Raw genomic sequence first — 19,931 nt, 5'->3', positions numbered from 1 at the left:
ACGACCCCTTCCTTCTACAAGCAATGGTTGCGTCCAGTGCTGACGACATTGACAAAATGGCGGAGCTAGGAGTCAACGTGATCGACGAGCATCTTTGCCTAATTTTGACCATTTAAAGGTTAAACTGTTACAGTTGAGGGAGCAAAACGACAGCAGCGTCCTGTTTGACTGTTTCTACGTAAGCCTACCCCGAGACCAATAAGAAAGAAATGGTAAGTTGTCACATTTTGGATGAGCCTTTGCTTGCCGGCTAACAAGCTAACATTAGTGGTCATAGGTAAACATGCTGCTGCTAATTAAGTTATTTTTAAATCCTTCTTAAACCACTTCTATGGCTTATTATTTGTCAGATCATGTTTATTCCTGGACATTTAACATGAACATGTATGTACACGCTTTGAAAACTTACTGGTTTAACTGTGCTGCTTTAGTATGACGCACAGAACCCCAAATATCAGAAACAATCATTATTAAATGGTTTAAGATCTGCAATAAGAAAAACATCCACCACTCATAATGAGGCCTCGTGAAGTGCCTTTATTTGGAGAAACGTGAAAAAAAGTCTATCTCGACTAAACAGTCTCAATCGTTTTCTGGCAGCCTCACCGCAAGAAGAAGTCCTTCATTGAGAAGAAGAAGGCGGTGACCTTCCACCTGGTGCATAGGAGCCAAAGGGACCCCCTCGCGGCAGATGAGAAAGCGCCTCAGCATGTTCTGCTGCCTGCCGCCAAGGTGCCAGTCAACCATCAAAACAGTGAATCCGCAATTATGATGATGAAGGGAGGAGGTTCCACTTAGTTTACTGGACGGTGAATGACGGCGAGACTGCTGTTTCTTGTGACAGGCGGACGTGGAGAAGCGCCGGGCGGAGCAGAGAGATTTCGGCATCTTCTTTGATGACGACTACAATTACCTGCAACACCTGAAGGAATCTTCTGGACAGACTGAGCTGTTGGCTGCTGAGCCCTCGCCCCGCTTTCACCTTCGCGGTGATGATGGCGATGGTGTTGAGAATGACGCTGACGAAAAGGAGCAGGTGGTACCCGTGACTTCATCTACTGTCAAAAAGAATTCAAGTTACGTGACTATTTGTTGTCGTGCAGGTGGTGAGCATCCAGCTGCCGTCGTCGGTGTTCGCCTCCGACTTTGAGGAAGATGTGGGCCTCCTCAACAAAGCCGCGCCCATCTCAGGTGATCCCTGGAACATGTGATGCTGACAAAAACGAAAATGATCCTTCACGCTAAGTCGTGATCACTTCCATGCGCTCGGTTTCAGGTCCGCGTCTGGACATGGACCCCGACATCGTGGCCGCTCTGGATGAGGACTTTGACTTTGACGACCCTGACAACCTGCTGGATGACGACTTCATCGCCAAGGCCAACATTCCCAACTGCGCCCAGCTCGGGTGAGGCTTCACCGCCGCCACTTTATCTTTAGGAATTCCGAACTCTGACGCTGGGCCACAAATCAGGCAATTTTCATTTTATAGTCAGGCTTGCTAAACATCTCGTTTGACAGAGGCGACGACGATGGCGACGACGACGACTCGTGGGAGGACACGGACGATGACGGCAGCTTTGGCTCCGGGGGCGCCTTCTCGGACGAGGAGGGCGGCGCTCGGGAGTTGCTCTTCGAAGACGAGGAGACCAGGACTCGCTTCACCGAATACTCCATGACGTCGTCGGTGATGCGGAGGAACGAACAGCTCACCCTGCTGGACGACCGCTTCGAGAAGGTCCGCACGCTACTTTGACAAGCTAAATAGCGACAGACGCGTCCGCGTTGACAGCGGAATGTGCGTTTTAGTTTTACGAGCAGTTTGACGACGACGAGATTGGCGCCCTGGACAACGCCGAGCTGGAAGGCTACATTGCGCCCGACAGTGCTCGTCTGGAGGAGGTTATTAAGGACTACTTCGCCCAGAAAGCCAAAGAGTGAGTTCTTATCATCATCATCGTCGTCTTCATCATCAAATGTCAACGTCATTTGTGCTTCAGGGCTCTGAGGCCTGATGACCTGGGCCCAAAAGAACTTTTTGTCCTACAAGAGGAGGAAGACGAGGAGGAGGAGGAGATGGAAACTTTGGTCATCAAAGCTCCAGAGGAGAAGTGGGACTGTGAGAGCATCATCAGTGAGTACCACATTGCACCGCTCAACGCCAAAAAACATATTCATGCAATGCATTCATTTATTTTATTTTAAAAAAAATACAATCATCACATCTATGGTGTACTTTAGTTTTTTAGAAATATGTATTATCGTTCAAAAGTAAATTATGATTAACAGTAGTCACATCATAATGTTTAAGAACAAATTAAAAGACTAGTGTACATTTTACTGCCACCTAGTGGTGTACTAATAGAATGCAAATGTTGGTAAAATGTCATTTCAAACGAGCGCCTCCTTTTGCTGCGGCATGATCATGAGAGCCTGCCAATGACCTTTTTTGCAATAAATGTGGAATTAAGCCAAACGTTTTCCTGCAGGTACTTACTCCAACATCTACAATAGACCCAAAGTCATCCCAGATCCTGCAAAGGTACCAACCGTCATCACCCTTCTTTAAAAAAAGAAAAATTTGCTTTTTTTTCTCAAATAAAATAATACACATGACGTAAACTTTGGACTGTCGTTTTGCCGTCCAGGTGAAGCCGATCCGCGTCTCCGCCAGGTCGGGCATCCCTCTAGACGTCCTCCCCGCAAGAGGTCCCACCGGCAAGCAGGTCGAGCGAATGTGCAGGATCAACGACGTCGACCTGCCGCGCGCCGCCACGCTTCCGCGACAAAAAGACGAGAGCAAGGACCAGAGGAAGGCCCGCAAGAACGCCATCAAGGAGGAGCGCAAGGTCAAAACCCGCCTGGCTGACATCCGGCTGATTCCGTGAGATGATGACAAAAGGTCCAAATTCAGCGGCTGACCTCATTTTGCATTTGCAGGAGAGGCGTGTGGAGAAGAAGGCCAACAAGATGGCTTTCAAGGAGGAGAAAGTGCGCCAGGAGAAACAGATGCTCAACATCAGGAACAATGTTCAGGGCCTCAAACTCTCGTAGAAGACGCGGGACAAATGGCGCAGGACAAACACGGGACTTCTTTCTGCCTGGTTTGCTTTTTTTTAAGACTCTTGGCCAAATACAGGAGGTCAGTTGACCGCTTGCGTGCCTCTTTATTGTTCAAACCCATGTTAATTAAACAAGCACAAAAGGATGAAAAGGAATATCCACGATAGTAGCTTTCCATCCACGGCTCGACCGGTTCTACCCGTTTGACTGTCGCCACGGCAACGGGGCGTGATGCTGCCGAGTCGGTGCCCGTGTGCATTCCACAATGGGTGAGGCGGCCATGATTCACAAATCAAACGCACCGACGGGATCGTGACGCGCTTACACAATTTTGGGAATTTTCCACGAGTGGGAGTGTTTGTTTTTCACGGCGTGACAGCAAGCTGAACAGCTGCCATGGTGGCCACAGGAATGGGATCCAACCAGTTGTCAAAAGTCCTCAGAATCGTCACCATCTAAGTGGTTGGCCTCTTCACCAAGTGCAAAAGGAGGAATAACGAATCAAAGGTGGCGAGAAGAAAGTTAAAGGTTGTGATAGAAAAAAATTGAGGAGATATAAAATAGAAACAGAAAAGCAAAAGGAAGCAAAGCAGATAAGAAAAGCAGAGGAATGATTTCAAATCCACCTTATTGTGTTTTTTTACTTGGCTCTTTGCAGGTCCCTGAGTCATTTTTCAAAGTGTTCTCTGGTTCCTCCTTTTGTCACCTTTCCATGTAACCCACAGCCTGGTCCCCATCGCCCATGTCCAAGTTCACCCTGTTCACGTGGGGACAGTCGTAATTCGAGCCCCAGCACCCCTCCTCATAGTCATCCTCCACCTTCTGCTCTTCTTCTTCCGCTTCCTGCACTTCCTCCTCCAGGCGCAGAGGAAGACTTTCCACCTCTGTGGAAACGCTTAAAGAGGAGCCGTCCACAAAGATGAGCCTGTGGTGGCCGGCGCAGCCGTCGGCCTCGCAGCAGCCAATCCGAGCGTGCAGAGCGAGCTTGGCAACTTCCAGACACTTGGGGAGAGGTTCCTTGGGGGCCTTGGCCGGCAGCCTCCGCGCCACCACCGCCACGCAGATGAGCAGCGTCGCCGCCACCAGGACGCTGGGCAGCACGACCAGCAGCGTCGCCCGCCCCGACGAGCGCTTCGCGCAAGTGCGACGAGACGGCCCGAAGTCCAGCCGGCCTCCCACCGAGTCGCTCACCCATCCCCTCAACGTGACGCACTCGGCGGAACCCGGCGGGAAGGTCACGTCTGTCCGGCAAACGTTCTGGTGTGGACCGCAGAAATCCTCCACCGCCCCCTAAAAGGAGCCAAGGTAACGCCGTCAACATGTGATGTCATCATCACGTATGATGTCATCATTACGTGCGATGGAAAAATATTTAAGATATCAGCAGATAAAAGCTATTTTAAAATTAGTGAAAAAAAAAAATAGATTTTTGCCGATTCATTGGTTCCCGAAATTTGATTTTTGCCAAATATCAGAATGGGCATCAGCCAATTGTGGTCTTACACTGTCGTAAGCGGAGATGAATTTCAAAGTGGCGGCGCCCCTTGTGGCGTGGCGCAGTTGCGGGTCGTGGCGCAGCGGGTTGCGGAAGCTGACAATGGCGCTCCCGTCGTCCGCCTTCACGTCCACGTCAGGAAAGGCCAACTTGCCTGAGCCGCAAAAAACAAAAAATCTGTCGATTCATCGGTAAACCGATTTGATAAATGAGTGACGGCAGGCTACTCACATTTGACCTCGGCCATCTTGAAGCTGTTGTACGTGAAGGTAGCGGATTTATTGAGCGAGCCTCTGCCGGGCGCCACGGCGGCCACGCTGACGTAGTGCACGTCCATGGCGCTCTCCAACGACTTCCACACCCAAGCGCTTAGATTTTCGTAGGTGCGATGCGTCGTCTCGTGAGGCGTCGTCTCGTGTTGCTCGGAGTCGCCCACATAGACCAGGAAGCGGACATCGGCGTCCTCGGCGTACTGCCAGTGGACGCTAGCCCGGCTGTCCGTGCAATTCACCGTCACGTTGGTGGGCGGCGCTAGAGACACGTCTGAAAAAGAAGCCAGGCATGAGCGATCCTCAGAGGTTACACCTGCCTGCTTTTGTATCTATAATACTTATCAACTCGCTCTTTTAGCGACATAAAAATTCTCAGTTCACTTCAACACAAAGATGCCGTCAAAGCACTACTTTTGCCTCAGTGAAGCTCCTCAATTCACCTTAACATTCCTTGCAGCAAGATGCAACAGGATGGCGGCAAAGCACTACTTTTGTACTAACATTCCTCAACATTAATGACTACTTTGACAGATTTAAACTCTTCAATCAAAGTCAACATAGTCCCTGGATGGCGGTGAAACTTATTTCCTTGTGTCAGCTGTGTGATCATTTGAGAGCAAAGTTGGAGAAGCAGTTCTTCTATTGTGTTCAATTGTACCGAATGGTTTATTGCAGGTAAAACAAGGTGTGTGCGTGTTCGACATTTTAGCAGGTCATTAATCCCGACGAACGTTGGACTATATAATATATCGGAATGGGCCACTAAGTCACCCAAATACCTCACCTTATGCACACAACTCACTCACATATACATTCACGTCGATGCTCATAGCTCTATACATAAAAAGAAATTTCCTCGTCGTGGGCTCAATAAGGTTCTTATCTTATCTTTGCACGTTGAGCCCAATAAAAGTAGAATTCCATTTCAGTCTTGTGACTTTGTGCTTGTTTGCTAAAACAAATGTAGACATTTTGAGCCCAAGACAACGACAGAGCAGCTTAACTCATTTTTTTTTAGCCAATTAATTACAAACACCAGTGTAAAAATTAGGATTTTTTCTGCTTTGTAAAAATAATATTGATAGGATCTATATTGTCATAATTATTGTTATTTGGTTTTTCAATCTATGGCTTTCAAGGGTAATTAACACATTTTGACTTATCACAACTTTTGCTAGTGATTTCGTAGAGTTGGGCAAAGTGGACAAACAAGATTTCAAATGTTACATTTCAAATAAACACATGCGACACAACATGGGCGATGGGGTTGGGAAAAAAAAGAATTAAAAAAGTCAAATCTTTTTAATTATGAAATCTGTCATGTTGTCGATATTTATAATTGAAGTAGATGAAAATACTTGGAAACTGTGCTTAACGATTATAAAGTGTGCGGGACAAGAAAAAAAAATGTTGAGAAACAAGTCAAAGAGAAATAAGATGTGGAGTCAACCCACCGGCCGGCGGTTGGGACAGCGCGCATTCCAACAGCATCAGGAGGGCCGTAAACGCGACAATCGCAGGCATTTCAAGCGTGGTCCCTCAATCCAAAATCGGAGCGCCCACGCGGGTCCTCATCACAAAACAAACCCGATTTAACATCACAAATGGACGTCAAACGATGAAGTGGCAACACTGGAGCTCGTCTTTTGCGCCCAGTTCGAACGTTAAGGCGACTGCGCACACTCGCTTCCTTACTTTAACTTTTTCTGAGGACTCAATCAGGTTTTACCTCTCAGTCGGAAGTTACCTGCATGACGTCACAGCCACTTTCAAATTAAAAGTAGAAAATGTGAAAAACGCGGATTAAAAAGGTGCCATTTAATAGTCAAGACAAATGCGCGTGTCAGGTTCTTAAATCATGTTAAATACACTAATGCCGCTTAGCACAGACATCCACACAACTCAGAAATATCATGCTCTTTCAATTCATATGACTCATCTTGCAACACAATTACTATTTATTATTTTCAAAATGATCTATTCGGATTTTTTTTCACCTGGAATTTACTTGAAAACTTCATATAAATTCTGATCATGATGTCGCTAAAGGAATATGGATTAAAAGACAGAGAATTGCAAATGAAAGAGCTACAGCAATTGGAATTAATTTCCTCGTATGTAATCGTGCTAGTAATAGACTAAATTATCAATATGTGAGTAAAAAAACACGTATACTGTATTCAAAGCTTTTCATTTTGATGAAACCAAACGTTGTGTAAACTTATGATTTTATTAATTAATTTGCATGTATAGACACTCATCAGCTGCAGTTCAAATTATTCCACAGGCCCATATAACTCTCTATATGGCTCAGTGGCCTAGTGGTAGAGTGTCCGCCCTGAGACTGGAAGGTTGTGGGTTCAAACCCTGGCCGGGTCATACCAAAGACTATAAAAATGGGACCCATTGCCTCCCTGCTTGGCACTCAGCATTAAGGGTTGGAATTGGGGGGTTAGATCACCAAATGATTCCCGGGCGCGGCACTGCTGCTGCTCAGGGGGATGGGTTAAATGCAGAGACAAATTTCACTGCACCCAGTTGTGTGTGTGACAATCATTGGGACTTTAACTTTATATAAACTATATATCATACATATACGTATATGCCACACAATTGACAAGAATAAGAGACAGAACGAGATCAAGACGGAAATTACTGGAGAAAGAAAGCTTTACATAAACCCTCGAGGGTCCGAGAAAGGCAGTCAAGCACAAAGGTGTTCTCTTGTTCTTCCTTTTGTCATCTTTCTGTTACCCACAGCCTTGTCTCCATGTCCAACTTAGAGTTCACTATGTTCTCATGGACATAGTCGTCATTTGAGCCCCAGCACCCTTTCCCTTCCTTGTCCTCCTCCACCTTCTGTTTTTCTTGTTCCACTTCCTGCACTTCCTTCTGAGGAGAATCAAGATGGCGGACTCCTTCACTGAGATGAGCTGGACCCTCAGACTGTGGTGAGTATTGGACCTGCAGCTGCCTACTTGAGCGTGCGAAGCAACTTTGAATCTAATTTTGGCAACAACCAGACACTTGAGGAGAGAGAGGTTCCTTGAGGGCCTTGGCCATCCGCCTCCACGCCACCGCCGCCACCACCACGCAGATGAGCAGCGGCACCAGGACGCTGGGCAGCACGACGGGCAGCGTCGCCCACCCCGACGAGCGCTCTATGCAAGCGCGGCGAGACGGCCCGAATTCCAGCCGGCCGCCTCCCGGGTCGCTCACCCATCCCGTCAGCGTGACGCACTCGCCGGAACCCGGCGAGAAGGTTGCCCGGCACACGTTCTGATGTGGATGGCAGGAATTCTCCTCCACCGCCCCCTAAAAGGAGCCAAGGTAACGCCGTCAACGTGCGGCATCGTGTGTGTTGTCATCACGTGTGACGGAAAAAATATTTTATGAATATAAAATCAGTGAAAAAAAACAAATGTTTCTTTTCTGTCTAAATATTAAAACATAAGAGCAAGGTCATTTAAAAATCCACAGTAACAAAAATATCCAATTACCGCTAACCCCCTAAAAAAAAAAGTCATAAAGTCAAATACTTCAGATAATGATAGTGTGAAAAAAAGATTTCATTCAACATGTTTTTTGACTAATTTGCCGATTCATTGGTTCCCGAAATTTGATTTTTGCCAAATATCAGAATGGGCATCAGCCAATTGTGGTCTTACACTGTCGTAAGCGGCGATGAATTTCAAAGTGGCGGCGCCCCTTGTGGCGTGGCGCAGTTGCGGGTCGTGGTGCAAAGGGTTGCGGAAGCTGACAATGGCGCTCCCGTCGTCCGCCTTCACGTCCACGTCAGGAAAGCCCAACTTACCTGAGCCGCAAAAAACAAAGCAAAATCTGTCGATTCATCGGTAAACCCAATCATTTGATAAATGAGCGACAACAGGCTACTCACATTTGACGTCGGCCATCTTGACTCTATTGTACGTAAAGGTGGTGGAGATTGGGGGGAACAAGGGTCTGTCGGGTACCACGGCGGTCACGCTGACGTAGTACACGTCCATGGCGCTCTCCAACGACTCCCACACCCGAGCGGTTATATTTTTGTAGAAGAGCTCTTTTGTCGCACGTCGTTTGTAGTCACTCTTGGGGTTGCCCACCTCGACCCGAAAGCGGACATTGGCTTCCTCGCCATACTGCCAGTGCACGGTACCCTGAGTGTCCGTGCAATTCACCATCACGTTGGTGGGCGGAGGTAAAGGCACGTCTGGAAAAAGAAGTGAGAGTTACACCTGCCTACTTTTGTATATATAATTCTTATCAACTCGCTCTTTTATCGACATAAAAGTTCTCAGTTCACGTCAACACAGTTACTTGACACAAAGATGCCATCAAAGCACTACTTTTGCCTTAGTCAGTGGTTCTTAACCTTTTTGGAGGTACCGAACCCCATCAGGTTCATATGTGCCATCACGATGAACCGCCTCCTTCAACTTCTGACTTTGGACTGTCGCCCCCTAACGCATTTTTGGAGAACTGAACCGGACTTTGACTGTTTCGCACATGCGCAAAAGAGGCCTGACTTTGTCTTAAAAGCAACGACATGGTGGCAAAATACTACTTTTGTACAAAATTCAACTCTCAAAGGTCAACATCGTTTTCAACCAACCGGCCAGCTGTGCTTAACGATTTTAAAGTGTGCGGGACAAGAAACAAAAAATGTTGAGAAACAAGTCAAAGAGAAATAAGATGTGGAGTCAACCCACCGGCCGGCTGTTGGGACAGTGCGCATTCCAGCATCAGGAGGGCCGTAAACGCGACAATCACAGGCATTGCAAGCGTGGTCCTTCCATCCAAGATGGGAGCGTCCTTGTTGCTTCCGAGTTTCTTGCGTTGCGACTTCACGCGTGAGCTCTGCCCAAATAAGAAAGGGGAGGGGGTGTGGGCGGGGCGTGGGCGGGGTTTGGCGTACCAGCTCTGCCGAACCAGCAGAGTCAGCACTGAGGCCAACCTGGCTCGTCCCAGTTTAAGAACCACTGATTTAATAACTCTGGATTATTTAGTTGATTTGTGGCCTTTAAGAATAAACATAAATTGACATTTGGGGACAACACACATACGCACAATTCTTCATTTTGTGCCCCACAATAGAAAAAGTGTCTGATTGTGAATAATGATGTTGTGGAGTACATACATAGTTAATGATTGACACGAAAACGGTTTAGTAGCATCTATTTTTGTTCTTTAAATCTCATTAGGAGACTAGACTGTGGGTGGGTGTGAGCGCGTGAGGGGAGCATCACTTTTCGCCATCCATTCGCGCATGCGCAGCTCCATTTCTCCGTCTGTCAAGGTGTCTTTCTTGGTGGCGGGAAGGAGGACCCGGCCTACATCTTTATCATCGTCGTGGTCATCTGCGCTGAGCAGACGTGATTGAAGAACCATGTTGACGCTGCTGACCTCCATGTATCTGGTGGCCCGTGCCGTTTCGTCGCAGGTGAGTCCCACGGTCCGTGAACGCGACACACCGACAGTGCTGCAAACACGGTTCACGAAGTTGCTGCTGCCGTTTACAGATTAGGGTGGCGGACCATGAATGCATCTTTTTTTTTTTTTTTGTACATGCACCGGCGCTTTCCCCGTGACGTCACAAGATGAACTCGTGAATGTGTGTGTGTGACACACCCCAAAAAATACTTCTTGGTATGGTGTCTCTTGGTTTCCAAAAGGATGAAGAATGTTTGTATTTGGATTAAATTGAATGGAACTATATAAGGATGGGATAGAAAATGGTTGCATCTGTTCTCGGAAAACTGGGCTTGCATTAAGATCAGATCAGACGGCGCTTGTTTAACGATCTGGCAGACATTCCCGTTGAACTTTTGATCCTAGTTTGTAAAGTGTCTGGAGTGGACTATGTTTCTTTAGGTTTGGATTTGAACTATCTGATGCGAGATTGCAAGACACATTACAAAATTAAAAATAATTGAAAAATAGTACACTAATACTGCTCAGCACAGACTCGCTCTTACAATTCATATGACTCTCTTCCAACACAATTACTGTTTATTATTTTCAAAATGATCTATTCGGATTTTCTTTCACCTGGAACTTACTTGAAAACTTCATATAAATTCTGATCATTTTCTACGCGTGAATTTGGCTCCGTACTTTGAACAGCTGTCCTGCAGTCCTTATAATGCCACATAATGTCGCTAATGGACTATGGATGAAAAGAAAAGAAAAATTATAGCAAATGTATGAACTATAGCTATGGAATTATTTTCCTAGCATGCAATCATGCTAGTAATAGACTAAAGTATCAATAAGTGAGTAAAAAACCCAAGAAAAAACATATACCGTATTCTAAGCTTTTCATTTTGATGAAACCATACGTTGTATTATTATTATTATTATTATTATTATTATTATTATTATTATTATTATTATTATTATTATTATTATTATTATTATTATTATTATTATTTTGCATGTCTAGTTACATTTCCTGGTCACGAGCCTTGTTTGGAGCAGTGAGCGCGGGAAGGGTGGCGCGATGCCTCATGGGACTTTGAGTCGCTTTTGCGGAGGCTGCCAGGCGTTGACTCTGTTAAAGGACTACAAGTCCCACACGTCACGCGTGAGGAAGGAGGTGGCCTAGCCAGAGGTGACCCCCAAGCCTCCAAGCACAAGCGGCTGAGTCTTCCTCCATCCTCTCCTCGCTCCTCTTGCTCGCTCGTCCTCGCTCGTCTCCTCGTCCAAGATGGTAAGAACAACATTGCAATGTTCTTCCAATACACCAAAATTTGACGACCTATGTCCCTTTTCGCCATTTTTCCCTGTAAGCTTTAATATGCGCCGATCAATGGCCGCCTCCATGAATGTGATTGAATGACATTTCTTCTATTCTTCGATCGTCCATCGTGACCCATTTTGTTGACGGAATGACGTGATGGGAAAACGCTAAAATACTGCACGGCAAAACATGATGTTATTGAAACTTGAATATATTTGTTTGGATTGCGGTGACGTAATCAGACTTGTGTCACGCGACTGTGCAAGAAAAAAAAATCCACTTCAGTTTTAAATAGGACGACTGGAGAAAAACAGCCGAACAAATCATGATACACAAATGAACATTGGACGTGGCAATCTTGAGTCCAAAATGCAATTGTGCAACTGTTAACTGGACAGAAAATGTGAACCATTAATGATTATTTGGTGGTCAATTCGAATCAGGGACGTGTGCAAACGTGCAAAGTCATCTTGCTTCTCGTGGATCCGAATGGACTTCAGTGTACACTGCACGGGGAGGAGACTGGGCATCTTAACTTCTAATTATAGTTTTTGTATTTTGCACATCAAGTTAGAGCAAAGCCAAAAGAAATGTAACATGAGTAGAACTTTTCAATGAGTGATGCTACATTGTCTTAGTTCCTGTGGTTCTTATGGCCTCCGAATATTTCTCATTCATTTTGGTCATTTCATATTGAGGGCCTGGAATGGAAGGCAGGTGCCGTGAGAGTGGTTGTTAATGGACATCGATGCATCTTAAAGTTACAGCAACATCTAACACAATGGAGACTAAATGGAAGTTTGTTTCCAGTCGAGCTTTTATGAGACAGACATGTGACTCATCGCACAAACGTGCAAAGCCATCTTACCTCAAGCATCTCCAACTCCGCTTCAGTGAACAGACATGGCAGCAGACATGGCATGTCATTTCTAAATTTAGCCCAAGTCATTTACATATAAAGTTACACAAACTGACGACAAAGATAGATGTCCACCCTCCCTGGTCTCCCGGGTGCTTTCTTTTTTGAATTTGTCAGGTTGAGGCGAGGAATAAAGAGTGTTTGCTTGCCCGCAGGCTGAACCAATCCGAGTTGTGGTGACCGGCGCGGCCGGACAGATCGCCTACTCGCTGCTCTACAGCATCGCTAAGGGCGACGTCTTTGGGAAGGAGCAGGTGAGGTTGCCATGGTAACGGGATGCTGACCTGATGCATGGATTGATACTATGTATGAAGAATTGTTTCCAAGACAAAAATAAACATCTTTACTGTTAATGCCACATGATGTTGTCTTGTGTGTGTCAGCCCATCGTCCTGGTGCTCCTGGACATCCCGCCAATGCTGCCGGTGCTGGACGGCGTGGTGATGGAGCTTCAGGACTGCGCCCTCCCGCTGTTGAGGGGTGAGCCGCCATCTTGTCACCTCATCCCGGCTCAGCTTGAGTAAGGGCGCTTAGGAAACGGGCGCAAAGATCGCGGTCGCCGCTTTGAGTGCGTTGACCAGGTGAGGAGGGAGGGAGGGGGGGGCCCTCACAAGGCAGCCAGCCAATCGGAACGGGGATCGGAGGGGGCGGTGAACGGCGACTGAAGTCCGCTTTGATAATGACAACAGCACGCTTGTTATCATTTCGTGCCAATCTTCTGGAAGCTTCTCAAAGGTTGTTTGTCCTCCAATCGGGGAGTGACGACATACTTCCATTTAAGAATCACTGCAGTTAAAGGGAAATAGTTTGAAGGAAGTAAATATATAAATAAATAAAACATCATTTAGACCAGGGAAAAGTGACAACTACAAGATTTTGAGTGTTGTCCCCCTCGCGTGCTAACGGCTAATCAAGCTCATGGGCGATATCTCCTCGTCCTCCCAGAGGTGATCCCCACCGACAAGGTGGAGGTGGGCTTCAAGGACATCGACGCCGCCATCCTGGTGGGCTCCATGCCCAGAAAGGAGGGCATGGAGAGGAAAGACCTGCTCAAGGCCAACGTGGCCATCTTTAAGACGCAGGGCGCCGCCCTTGACAAGTTCGCCAAGAAGACGGTCAAGGTGAGCGCAGACATTTTCCTCACAAAATCAAAAAAGTTGCAAAGTTAGCGCTGCTCCGACCCTCATTGTCTCGCTTCTGTGTGGAGGTTCTGGTGGTGGGCAACCCGGCCAACACCAACTGCCTGATCGCCTCCAAGTCGGCTCCGTCCATCCCCAAGGAGAACTTCTCCTGCCTGACCCGGCTGGACCACAACCGCGCCTGCTCGCAGGTGTGCTAACGCTAACCGCCATACCGTGTGAAGCGAAGCGCGCTGACGCGGGTTGTCCTCTGCCCGCAGGTGGCGCTGCGCTGCGGCGTGTCCTCCGACAAGGTCAAGAACGTCATCATCTGGGGGAACCACTCCTCCACGCAATACCCGGACGTTCACCATGCCAAGGTCAACGTGCGCGGCGCCGAGGCGTCCGCGTACGACTGCGTCAAGGACGACGCCTGGCTCAGGGGAGCTTTCATCTCGGTGAGCAAAAAAAAAAAAAGAATTGTCATGTCTAATCTCTCATCATATGATATACCACGACGTCACAGACGCCGGGAACGAATCAGGACGTTTTCTCACCTTGTCGTTGTTTCTTCAGACGGTGCAGCAGCGCGGCGCCGCCGTCCTCAAGGCCAGAAAGCTGTCCAGCGCCATGTCGGCCGCCAAGGCCATCTGCGACCACATGAGGGACCTCTGGTTCGGAACCAAGGAGGTTCGAGCGTCCTGGGCTAACGCTAACCGTGTGACTTTTCTTCTTCTCCATTTTATTGACGTTTCCTTTTTGGGTGTTCAGGGTGAGTTTGTGTCCATGGGCGTGTACGCCGGCGGGAACTCCTACGGCATCCCGGAAGACCTCATCTACTCCTTCCCCGTCCAGATCAAAGTCAGTACTCAAGTTATTCAACTGCTGTAGATCGCTCTTCAAAGCGGGGAATACATTTGAGCCACATCCGTGATATAACAAACTTAAATGTGGTGTAACACACTTCTTTGCTTAGAGCCTCACATTAACTTAGTTTGTTGATGCCAAGCTGTCACAAGGCCGATAGTAAAGCACAACTTTTGTCCAAATGAAGAGGCTCAATTCTCTTCAACATAATGCTGTGGCACCAGGTTGCCACAAGATGGCGCCAAACCTATACATTTCTTGTTTTAGACTGGATGACCAGAAAAATTGTTTTAATTGTACCACTGTTTTTTAACCTTATTCTAAGTTGTGTGCACATGTATGTTAATTCTACAATGTGAGTCAATTTCGTATACTTGTGACATGCTTTGCAGAATCGGAGCTGGAAGATGGTGGACGGCCTCAGCGTCAACGACTTCTCCCGGGCCAAGATGGATGCCACAGCCGCCGAGCTGGTGGAGGAGCGTGACACCGCCCTGGACTTTCTGTCTCAGTGACTGAGACCAGTCGACCCCGCTTGCCACCTTTGCTCTCGGCTGTGAAGACCGACAAACCCGCGTGTCCCGCCATCACCCGCACTGTCCCAGTGTGTGTGTGTGTTTGTTTGTTTTTGTTGTCCTCAGGCATTTCAAAGCTGTCAATCATCACAACCTGGCGTTGGCAAAAGCACTCATAAGCAACAAAAGAATAATAAACCCATCAGGCTGAACGACAAAACACTTTTAATCGTTGTGATGTATTCAAAGTGAGACAATTTCAAAAAAGTTCTTGACGGTTGGGTTTTGTCTCAACACTTGCGATTGAGATTACTCGGGATTTGACAACCAGGCAAGCGTAAACAATCGGCTCTAACATTAAAGACTCCAAAACACTCAATAAATCAGACTGCAAAACTCTACAAACGACCTTAATTTATAGAAACGTATGTCAAGAGGTTGACAGCAAAGTTTACCCAATCTGCACTAACGCCTGTTAATTTGTTAAAGCCAAATATAAACCAATGGTACTCATAAACTTTGTTGGAATTGTAATTGGCAAATTCTAATTGATGTATTATAATTGAATAGGCAAACATCCGGCACCTGTGATTGACAAGAAAATTTGACCAATCAACTCTGGCTAGACTGTAAACTTCCGTGACGTTAGAAATTGGAAGGGGCGTGGTCGCCTGAAGGCTAAGCTAGGCGGCTATTTGGGCTAGCTCCCAGAAAAATGCTCGCCGAGCCACGTTGGGCCCATAAAGGTCAACTTTGTGTGGCGCTGGACTGAGTTAGTTTTGGAGAGCGACAGAGTTGACGTGTTGGCTTTTCTGACCCTGACTCGCTTCTTCTAGTCTTGAGGTGAGCACGTCGTCTGTCAAGCGTTGAAAGCGCGTGCGCGTGCGAACTCGTGCGTGTCTTTTTGCATTTCATTTCTATCCAAAAGCAAACGTGCACGAGTTTTAGATGAATAATGATGAAGAATCTTATTATTCATAATAATGATCATGTAAACGGTTCAAACTTGTTGCACAAAATTGTCCGAAACCGATAAACTGTGGATAATTGATTGTAAAGAGTATTTGATCAATTGGTGTTTGAAATGATTATCAATATAGAAACTGATAATACTTTAGTTCCATGTTTGAACTACAACGCTAACCCTAAGCCAGTCGAAATGTCAACTTCAAGCTCACGTTACAACACGTTTTTGTTTTTTTCGACATCAAAACAAATAGCGTACACTTCAGTTCCATCGGGGGGGGGAAACACCCAGAGGAAAAAAAAAAAAGACAAAAAAAGTACAAGCGGAGTAGTGTGAATAAAGGAATCAAAATAAATAGATTTATTTTTCTTTCTGACATCGGTACATCATGCATTATTATTATTATTTGTGCCTGTGCCCAACGATATCTTTTTAACCATAAAAATACATTTTCAGGATTTTATGATTGGAAATAATCTCAAAATCAACTTACATCCATTACCTGTACCACTTGTCCCCACACTGGAGCCAGCAGTCAGTAGGTGGGGGACACCCTGAACCGGTTCCCAGCCAATCACAGGGCAAGATGAACGACCATCCACACTCGCATTCTTATCTACAGGCAATTTGCAGTAAAATGACAGTGACAAGGGTATATTGATTTTATGTTGTATTTTGCCGGCCTCATCGACAACCCTTTACATACAAAGAAGGCTTTATCTCGCTACGTGTAATTGGCTGGCATGCTTGTGGGCGGGGCTGTCACTCAGCGTTGTGAGGATGAGGGGGATGAAGGCTTTGCCACTTGTGAGGGACGCACTCACTCGGTCGCTTCGGCGTGCATGAGCTTTAAAACCACCGTGTCTGACTTGATGATGGCGGGTGAGTGTGGATTTTTAATCCTTTTTTTCCCCTCCAATCACTTTCACCCAAAAAAAACCCCAAAAACCTGATTTGGAACAAAAACCATCGGCGCACTTATTTTCCGTAAATATCAATTCCCTTCAGTGCAGACGACTTGAAACTTGTCTACTTCCTGTGCGCAGATCTCACTGCAGCAGCCATGACGGAGTTCCAGGAGAAGCTTCGGCAGCAGCACGAAGAGTCCATGTGCCGCGAGCTGGACGAGCTCGTCGCCACGGCAGGCGATGCCGACGCGCAGGTCAGATGAAAAGAGTTCAAAGGTCACGGCAAAACCACCAACAGGAAGTCCTACTCAACACGAGCTTTTATTTTGGGTTGCTTTTCTGACAAAAAAAAAAAATTCAATTCAGTAGCAACTGCTTAAAAAAAATGCTAAAATTTCTTTTTGTAAGGAGCGCTGGGATTGGACAAATTGCCCCAAACGTCGGACTCGCTTGCTGGCTTGCCGTGTGTTTTTCCTCGACGTGAGCTTGTGAGCGGCGGCGACTCGTCATCCTGTTGAAGGAGCCGCTGTGTCTTTTTTCAGAGTTGCAAGAAGGACTTTGAGGGCTTCAAGAGGCTCTTCCACAGGTTCCTACAAGTCAAAGGACCTTCCGTGGACTGGGCCAAAATCAAACGCCTGCCCAAGGAAGCCGTGAGTAACCCGCATGAGTGCCGGTTCTTGAAATGAGCACGCCGTGCATGCACACGCTTGGAATAGCGGCGGCGCCACTGAAGGTCAGCGCCAGGAATAGTTGTTGTGTTCGGGCAATGAGCGCCAGACCTTTGGACACCTGCTGGCCATGTTGAAACGCGCCTCGGGGTCAGGCCGCAACCTCGCGGCCGCTCGTGTTGCGTCACCGCCCGTGTTGACGCTTCACGGCTGACCTTGACTTCAGATCGGGTTTGTCGTGTGATTTTGATTTTCCTCATTGGACTAAGTGTAAAAAGAATTAAATTGATTAAGAAATTATTAAATAAAGATAAACGATTAAATACTGACACAATGATAAATCCTCTCCTCTGTGAGGGACAATCAATAAGTTACTTTTATGTAATTTTGAGATGTCCGACTTTGAGAGTGGTCACCGAACGCACCTCCGGTCGGCGACGCGTGTGACATAAGCCGTTGCGTCGTCGAGGTGGTGGCGTACGAGGAGATGGTGGCGGCCGACGTGCCGGCCGACGTGGCGGCGTGCCTCAACAAGCTGGCGGTGGTCAAGCTCAACGGAGGCCTGGGCACCAGCATGGGCTGCAAAGGCGCCAAAAGTCTCATCAGCGTCCGCAACGAAAACACCTTCCTCGACCTCACCGTCAAGCAGATCGAGGTCAAGCCTTCTCCTTCCTTCCTCTTGTCTCGCTTCTGCTTCTCATCCTCCCTTTTTGCAGCACTTGAACAAGACGTACGATGCCGACGTCCCTCTGGTGTTGATGAACTCCTTCAACACGGACCAAGAAACCAAGAAGATTCTTCAGAAGTACAAACATCACCGACTCAAGATACACACCTTCAACCAGAGCAGGTACAAAAATGACAAAAACGGGCAGGTGGACACACACACACACACACACACCAAATGTGTGGTGCTTAGGTACCCACGCATCAACAAGGAGTCGCTGCTGCCCATCGCCAAAGGTTTGGACAGCGCCGAGGCGTGGTACCCGCCGGGTCACGGCGACATCTACGCCAGCTTGGCCAACTCGGGCCTTCTCCAGCGACTGCTGGATGACGGCAAGGAGTACATTTTCGTGTCCAACATCGACAACCTGGGCGCCACCGTCGACCTGCACATCCTCCGACGCCTCATCGACCAACCGGCCGACAGGCGCTGCGAGTTCGTCATGGAGCTCACCGACAAGACCCGTGCCGACGTCAAGGTGCGACCCGAGGGCACCTCCCGGCGCAGACGCTCTAAATGTGACGCTCACTTCCTGTGGTTGTGACTTTCAGGGCGGCACGCTGATCCAATACGAGGACCACCTGAGGCTCCTGGAGATCGCTCAGGTTCCCAAAGCTCACGTGGATGAGTTCAAGTCGGTCACCAAGTTCAAGATCTTCAACACCAACAACTTGTGGATCTCACTGAGCGCCATCAAGAGGTTACTCCAAAACAACGCCTTGGACATGGAGGTCATCGTCAACCCCAAGGTCATGCGCACACCATGCCGTCAGGTCTCGTCCTGGTCTAGGATGTGATGTCACTTCACCGTCTCGTGCGATGTGTCCATGTAGACCCTGGAAGGCGGTCTGAACGTGATCCAGCTTGAGACGGCGGTGGGCGCGGCCATCAAGAGTTTCCGCAACGCCATGGGCGTCAACGTGCCGCGTTCGCGCTTCCTGCCCGTCAAGACGTCCTCTGACCTCCTGCTGGTCATGTCCAACCTCTACAGCCTGGACGCGGGTTCGCTCACCATGAGCCAAAAGAGGGAGTTTCCCACCACGCCGCACGTCAAGCTGGGCAGCTGCTTCTCCAAGGTCAGTTGCGGGCTGTGACATTAGCATTCCCTTACATTCATGTGAGCAACACATAGCTTCAGCGCTAATTTGCTCCGTCAGGTCCAAGAGTTCCTGTCCCGCTTCGACAGCATCCCGGATATGCTGGAGTTGGACCACCTTACGGTGTCAGGAGACGTCACCTTCGGGAAAAACGTCTCGCTTAAGGTGGGAACTCTCGTGATGCCTTTCGTACCAACCATGTTAACACTTAGGAAGCAGCACCACATACAAACTTAATTAAGAGCAACAACAATGTATGAATTTGTGCGGGCAGGGAACGGTGATCATCATCGCCAACCACGGCGACCGTATCGACATCCCCGCCGGAGCCATGCTGGAGAATAAGATCGTATCAGGAAACTTGCGCATCCTGGACCACTAACAAAAAAGGGGACGGCGACGAAAACGAAGGCAGGAAAACCAAAAGTGTTCTTCTTCATGTTCATGTCTGACCCACAAGCGGGAATCGTTCAAGCCATTTTTGGTCATCAAACTGTTACTGTCCGCAACTGTAAGATTTTGAGGTCAATAAATGAAAAATCTTTATGGTCTGCCTGTGGCTCTTTTTGTGAAAGCAA

At 47.6% G+C, this 19,931-nt stretch overlaps 4 protein-coding genes across 8 annotated transcripts; 3 read left to right on the top strand and 1 right to left on the bottom strand.

Annotated features, from left to right (window-relative positions):
* Window positions 1-35: 35 nt before the first annotated feature.
* Window positions 36-3,154, top strand: ltv1 (LTV1 ribosome biogenesis factor). Of its 2 annotated transcripts, none has more exons than XM_088372525.1 (11): window positions 36-212; window positions 601-732; window positions 845-1,036; window positions 1,104-1,191; window positions 1,277-1,406; window positions 1,520-1,736; window positions 1,808-1,935; window positions 1,999-2,132; window positions 2,488-2,540; window positions 2,647-2,847; window positions 2,939-3,154. In XM_088372525.1, the coding sequence occupies exons 1-11, from the start codon at window positions 210-212 to the stop codon at window positions 3,050-3,052; spliced, it is 1,392 nt and encodes a 463-aa protein (XP_088228651.1). In that variant the 5' UTR covers window positions 36-209; the 3' UTR covers window positions 3,053-3,154. The 2 variants fall into 2 exon arrangements, with proteins under 2 accessions (XP_088228651.1, XP_088228650.1); XM_088372524.1 differs by having other exon boundaries at window positions 845-1,045.
* Window positions 3,142-9,681, bottom strand: ifngr1 (interferon gamma receptor 1). 3 transcript variants are annotated; one of them, XM_088372532.1, is made up of 4 exons: window positions 9,538-9,681; window positions 8,727-9,038; window positions 8,497-8,642; window positions 3,142-4,351 (listed from the first exon to the last, which is right to left on the bottom strand). In XM_088372532.1, the coding sequence occupies exons 1-4, from the start codon at window positions 9,602-9,604 to the stop codon at window positions 3,764-3,766; spliced, it is 1,113 nt and encodes a 370-aa protein (XP_088228658.1). In that variant the 5' UTR covers window positions 9,605-9,681; the 3' UTR covers window positions 3,142-3,763. The 3 variants fall into 3 exon arrangements, with proteins under 3 accessions (XP_088228658.1, XP_088228657.1, XP_088228656.1); XM_088372531.1 differs by lacking the exons at window positions 8,497-8,642; window positions 8,727-9,038 and adding exons at window positions 4,565-4,710; window positions 4,788-5,099 and having other exon boundaries at window positions 9,538-9,663; XM_088372530.1 differs by lacking the exons at window positions 8,497-8,642; window positions 8,727-9,038; window positions 9,538-9,681 and adding exons at window positions 4,565-4,710; window positions 4,788-5,099; window positions 6,283-6,573.
* A 1,690-nt stretch (window positions 9,682-11,371) lies between these two features.
* Window positions 11,372-15,208, top strand: LOC148399843 (malate dehydrogenase, cytoplasmic-like). The gene is made up of 9 exons (XM_088373145.1): window positions 11,372-11,537; window positions 12,642-12,740; window positions 12,870-12,966; window positions 13,432-13,607; window positions 13,694-13,816; window positions 13,886-14,062; window positions 14,181-14,294; window positions 14,376-14,465; window positions 14,864-15,208. Exons 1-9 carry the CDS (start codon window positions 11,535-11,537, stop codon window positions 14,984-14,986), a joined length of 1,002 nt encoding a protein of 333 aa, XP_088229271.1. The 5' UTR covers window positions 11,372-11,534; the 3' UTR covers window positions 14,987-15,208.
* Window positions 15,209-15,655: 447 nt separating this feature from the next.
* Window positions 15,656-19,904, top strand: LOC148399842 (UTP--glucose-1-phosphate uridylyltransferase-like). Of its 2 annotated transcripts, none has more exons than XM_088373144.1 (10): window positions 15,656-15,829; window positions 17,000-17,115; window positions 17,404-17,511; window positions 17,999-18,184; window positions 18,246-18,379; window positions 18,449-18,734; window positions 18,808-19,005; window positions 19,090-19,332; window positions 19,414-19,518; window positions 19,628-19,904. In XM_088373144.1, the coding sequence occupies exons 2-10, from the start codon at window positions 17,017-17,019 to the stop codon at window positions 19,733-19,735; spliced, it is 1,467 nt and encodes a 488-aa protein (XP_088229270.1). In that variant the 5' UTR covers window positions 15,656-15,829; window positions 17,000-17,016; the 3' UTR covers window positions 19,736-19,904. The 2 variants fall into 2 exon arrangements, with proteins under 2 accessions (XP_088229270.1, XP_088229269.1); XM_088373143.1 differs by lacking the exon at window positions 15,656-15,829 and adding an exon at window positions 16,676-16,835.
* Window positions 19,905-19,931: the final 27 nt, after the last annotated feature.

Source organism: Syngnathus floridae, chromosome 4 (assembly GCF_059516105.1).
Source record: "Syngnathus floridae isolate MCC-2025c chromosome 4, RoL_Sflo_1.0, whole genome shotgun sequence".
NCBI classification, from domain to species: Eukaryota; Metazoa; Chordata; class Actinopteri; order Syngnathiformes; family Syngnathidae; genus Syngnathus; species Syngnathus floridae.
The sequence above is the reverse complement of the archived record's forward strand: the minus strand, read 5'-3'. Positions and strand labels throughout refer to the sequence as shown.